General features: G+C 53.3%; 1 protein-coding gene across 1 annotated transcript in view; it reads right to left on the bottom strand.

Annotated features, from left to right (window-relative positions):
• LOC104494724 (protein FAM19A2-like) overlaps window positions 1-4497 on the bottom strand; it is a gene marked incomplete at its 3' end in the record, with an annotated part of 7764 nt that extends 3267 nt beyond the window's left edge. Inside the window, exon 1 of the mRNA XM_010137588.1 lies at window positions 4383-4497. Coding sequence (XP_010135890.1) covers window positions 4383-4497 — 115 coding nt within the window. The remainder of the gene's footprint in view (window positions 1-4382) is intronic.
• Window positions 4498-5653: the final 1156 nt, after the last annotated feature.

Below are 5653 nucleotides of genomic sequence, written 5' to 3' on the forward strand. Positions count from 1 at the left end.
CCCCCGGCTTGGGCCCCCGGGGAACCGCGGCGCCGCCTTCCAGCCGCTGCAGCCCTTGTCCCTCTCCTGTTCCCACTGAGCGGGGAGACGAACAGGCAGGATGTGAGGAGCTGCCCCAGGTCCAGCTCTCCAGTGATGCCACCAACCTGGGGCTGGGGGGGAGATCCACAACATGAACATGGGCAGTGACAACACTGCTCCGGCCGGGAGCCACACACCCCTGTGCCCTGCACCCGCCGTGCAATTACCACGGCTTTAATTTGGCTTTATTTATTGTTATTCCATGGTCATTTCCTTTTAATGAACAATCACGTTCATTTCTGCCCATAATAATTACGCAATTACCTATCCTGGAAGTATTTTGTAATGGCATCTCTGGCCATGAATTTTATCCTCCCTTTTAAATGCCATCACAGATCAGCTTGAATGATAATTTCCGTTCTTTTTATATGCAGAAATGGTACACTTTGGCGAAAGTGAGAAGGAAAACAACTCATTACAGAGCAAACATGACTGTTTTGCCCTGGGTTTATGGTTAATGGGATTTTTCAAATAATCTGAGGAATCAGCAGAGGACCTTGGTTTTGGTTGACTATGAACCCACATTCTCACCATGCTCTGGCCCAGGACCATGAAGGATCACTCACTCTCCTCATGCACCCAACACAGCCCCCCAAACAGGAGATTTTACACCCGCCAACCTCAGCGCTCATAGAGGTAGTCGTGGGTTTGAACTGATTTTACGAGAACTTGGTTAGCAGAGCTCTTCCCAGGAGCAAGGGCCAGACAACCCCTCTGCTCCCTCTCAATGCTGTCCTGCTTCTCATTGTCAGCTAATTTTAAAAGGTTCAGCCAAGGGAGAGCCAGGCAGAACTGAGAAATCGCTCATTACAACCATGCAATGAGACTTTGCTAACACGCCAAAGCCCTTTTAATTTGCTCAACAAGGTGCAGCAAAGAGATAAAGAAAATTTCTCCTCTCCTACACCTTTCTGCAGCGGGATGAGCCCCGTGCTGAGGGACACCGGCAGGAGAGCGATGCTGAGGGGCTCCTGGCCGCACTGGGCTGTCACATCACAGGTCTGGGAAGAGCAAGCAGAGCCTGAGCCCAAGCGCAGGGAGAGCGATGGGCTCCTCCGGAGCTCCCAGCAGCTGGGGCTCCTTTTGCTGAGCAGCAGGAAATTTTGAACCAGACAGGACTGAAAATGCAAGTCAGATGGATGGTGTGTTTAACACCGAGAGCAGGAAACCCCCAGAGAGCCTGGGATAAGTTCCAGAGCTTCTGGCATGCTTCTCCCTCCCATTTAACTGGTATTTCCCCTCTGGAACTCTTTTTAAAAAAAAAATCTTATCTCATGGAACCATGAAAGCATTGTAAGAGCACAAGGGTCTTGAATCCTGCACGCAAAAATAAAATAAAACCACAGTCCTACTCTGGCTGACCTTTAAGTGAGTGGCAGAACACAGTTTTCTACAGCAAAACCTGAGATGACATATTTTGTGTCTCAGGGAGGCGTGGGCACAGCTCCACATGTTCCCTGTAAAGCTGCTCTGCGTGCTGGTGGAGAGCTGTACAACCAACACAAGTTGTCTGCACCTAACTACCAGGCAACGCCCAAACCCCCTGCGCCAAAACCCTCCTCCTGGGCACCAAAAAGGGCCCAGGCACCCTGAGCAGGGCTGAGCAGCACTGAGGAGTCTGGGTGGGGGGGCTCTGCTCGGAGGGGAGCACAGCCCTAGGGCACCGGGCAGAGCCCCTGGCATAAGTGATCTGAACTCTGTGCCCTGCGACGACTCTACTACTAATGCTCTCTAAATAATTAAAGTCTTAAAATCACTACTGCCTTCCAGGCATGTATTATTTAAGAGGGCTTTCTAGAGAAGCAGGCTTGTTTTTATTGCTCATTATCACTGCACGTCAGCTAGGATTTTTTACTACCTTGTCACCTCCGGACTCCACATCATGCTCCGTCGCCCTGCACTGCATGTGCAAGAGCGCGCACATCCTCGAGCCGCTCACACAAAGCCCATCCCTTCGCACTCACAGAAAACCACGTGCCTGGACTGTGTCAAGAACTGCTGAAAGTGTTCTGCCATCGAGGGAGAGATGAACCTCCACGGAGGGGATCCAGCTCCCGACACACAGCCCGCCATCCTCTGTGGTGCCCAGCTGCTTCTCGCACCCCCTTGTAACAGCTGCTGCCTCACATGGAGAGGGTGACTTAGAAAAATATTCCTTAATGTGAAAGCTGCACACGATGGAGGAACCAACACTTCCCCATCGAGAGGGAATCTTGCAGAAGCATCTCACAAATAAAGGCTGCAGAGCTGCTGTCTTTGCTCCGGGCAGCGACGCTCTGACCAGTAAATCTCTCTCCCAGGATAATCAGAAACTGGTGCTCCCCGTTCGCTCAGAGAATCTCATTTCCCAAAAGCAAATCCCAGCTGACCAAATGCCTTTACTTCTGCTCCAGGTTGAGTGACATGAGTGAGCGAAGGCGGAGATGGCACTTTGATTATCAGCCTTCAGGGGCTATCTCAAGGTAAGGGGCACCACCGCAGGAGCTGGATCCAGACGAGCAAAGCCTTGTTCATCACGTAGTGCTCACCTCGTTACATGGGGGATCAAACTGCTGGTGAATCATTCCTCTCCCAGGAGTCTCCTATTCCATTTCCAAATGGTTTAATCTCTGCACTTGATTCATATGGCTATTGACGTCCAGGAAGCCCCGCTCAGCATCCCCCGGGTGCTGGGTGAGCACAAGGGATTAGACCTTGGTTCTACAGCCCGACGTCTGCAGTGAGTGTTCCCCTGGACAGCTAACAGAGGGGCTGCCAGCAGTCTCTCTGCTCAGGAAACTCACGGGTTTGAGGGCTCTGAAACCTCGTGGCCACAGTCACCACTAAACCTCCTTCTCTGCTGTTGCTCAGTTTTAGGTGCTGCCCCCGGTTCTAACTGTGAATAAGCACAATGCTCTAAACAGCTGAATGCTCCAGGTATGCCTGTCCTTCCACACACACAACCAGTGTCCCCGGCTCGGGGTCTCAGGCAGGCACCAGCGGAACAGCTACCCCTGTTCCCTCCTCTGGTTCAACTCCATGCACAGAAACATAACCACGGGCTTCCCAGGACAAAACCATCATTGCCACTGAGGATGTGACCTTATGAAAGATTGTTTCAAACAAAACCTTTACCAAAAAACATTTCAAGTCAAGCATGGGGCAGACACCATGAAAATAAAGCCCACGAACCCTGCAAGCAGAGCAAGAACTCCTGGTTTGAGCCCATGGAAATTCAGGCCAGGAGAGGAGGCAGCTGCCAGCACAGCCACGCAAAATACTTAGTGCTGGGAAACCAGGGCATGCAGAGTGAAACCGTGGGGATGCAGACACGGAGCGGGGACAGACTTCGAAGTGCTTGCTCGTGGTGTATCCTCTTTGCTGTGGATTAGAGTTTCCTTGAATAAAAAGTACAGGATTTGTCTGCTGTGGATAAGTCTGTGTGAGCAAAGAATCCCCAGCTCCCTGCCCGCAAGCACGTGAATACGTGAGCCCAGCCCTCACCTGTGGGGAGAGATTTAGACATAATTCACACCCAGCGACTACACTGGGGCATTTGCCCTTTAAACCTGGGTGAGTGCTGCCTTATTAACACTGAGTCTGGCTCTTCCAGGGAGCAGGAAGAGGAGTGGGGTTCTCCAGCCCTGGGACCGGGCAGGTCGGGTGGGCTGTTGTCGGTGCCTGAGCCCATATCCCAGGGAGCCCTGGAAAGTTGTTCCAGAACCAGCTGAGGAGTTTTATCTTCTGTGCATCTGCCACAGGCTAGGCAGAGGGTGAGGCAGTTACCTGCTGACTAGCTGGTTGAGGCAGTCACTCTGGAAGATAGGGTTTGGTTTAGAGCAATGAGGGTGGGGATTACAGGATTAGAACTGCTTTAACTGCCAGGCAAAAATGACAGAAATAGGACAAGGTTAGGTGGGGTCAGGCAAGAGCACGAACAATTTCAAATTAACCCTGAAATATCTTCTTTTCCGACAGCACATGTCCCAGAATGGCTCTGTACTCCAAGTGTCTTCGTCACACTCATCCTCACCACCCAGCCCCCAGAGACTGAGCTGGCCATCAAGATCCCCAGGCCATCAGCCTCTGGTCCCCAGAGAGACACCTGTCTGCTCCCACAGCCAGTGTGCATCACGACCCGAGACCGCCTGCACTCTTCCTCCCACCCAGGAACAAGTGACGGACCCTCACCAAACATCTCAGCCCCACATAACCCCCAGCCTGGGCAACCCTTGGAGACCCCAAGGTACCACCAGTGTCACGGGGACCCAGGGCGATTGCACAGGAGTGCAATGCACATACCAAGGATGTCGCTTCCCTACCTGAATGGCTTCTGTGATGGGTGGAGGCCAGCGTCAGTCTTCCCCACAGCGTGGTAAGGCAGAGAGTGAGCACGAAAACCCATTTGCTCAGGCTTTGTATGTCTCTCTCACTCATTCTACCAAAAAACCAAGAAGAGATGTGTGGAGGAAGAGGGGCTGAGAAGGGATAGGAGGTGCAGCCCCCACTCACCGACACTTCTACATGCAGTGGTGCAGCCCCCAAACGCACACAGCCACAGGGACCAGGGTGTCCTGGCTGCAGGGACACAGCCCTGGGCAGCAGGGCACACACCCAGGATTCACCCACTGCCCTTGGACAGGCTCAGACTTCTTCAGCAACAGGACAGAGAGAAATCACACCAGCAGCAAAACAAAGGAGCGATAGTTACCTTTTACTGGGGATTCACACCAACGCCTGAGCATCTGCCAACCTCAGGTGGGTCAGGTCTTTGCAGGGGACAGACATCAGGGCATCTGAAAGGAGAAAGAAATACAGGCAGTGATACCTGCAGTAAGTACCTGAGGAGTGGGAACCACTGTATCCCCTGGGAACGACTGGGGACACCCCAGAGCTCGACTGGCCCCGCATTAGCCTCCACAAGCACAGACCTGCCCATGGCAAACATCAAAACTCCTCCCTCCCAGCATGATGCCTTCTTCTGGGGCTGCTTCTCCTCTCAGAGTAGCCACAGAGTTCATAAAACCACAGACACAGAGCAGCGTCTGCAACCCGCACACCCCCGCTCCTCTCTTGGCACCTCCAAGCACACCAGGGCTCGGCACTGGCACCCTCCCATGCCAGGCAGGACCTACTGGGAAGGAGCTGAGCTTTACAGCAGCTGGAGCCCTTAGGAAAATTCTAAATCCCCGGAGACCTAGTATTTTACTGTTGACTGCTTTAAACACACTCTCAGTACGATTTCCCAGGCGCGGTGGCTGGCTCTGGGGCTCTGCAGGCAGCAGCTCGAGTGAGAACAGCTTTGACAGCAACATCTCCGCTCGGCATCTCCCGAGTGAAGCGACAACCTCCCGGCCTCGGTTATTGCCTGCCAAGCTCTAACAAGGTCCAGGGCAAACCACCACGTCCCCCATAAAACTTCAATGCCAGCTCATCATTTATTAATGCCAGGCTGTGAAGACAAGCGGGATGACACAGGGGCTCAGGAGCGCTGCCAGGACAGACAGTGGATGCCCAGGCTGCCCTGACCCATGTGAGGCTGGTGCCCGCAGCCCCCTTGCCCGTGAGCTTTGCTGCACCGGCCCCCGTGGCA

The sequence above is a fragment of the Buceros rhinoceros genome, unplaced genomic scaffold, assembly GCF_000710305.1.
Source record: "Buceros rhinoceros silvestris isolate BGI_N320 unplaced genomic scaffold, ASM71030v1 scaffold12786, whole genome shotgun sequence".
Taxonomy (NCBI): Eukaryota; Metazoa; Chordata; class Aves; order Bucerotiformes; family Bucerotidae; genus Buceros; species Buceros rhinoceros.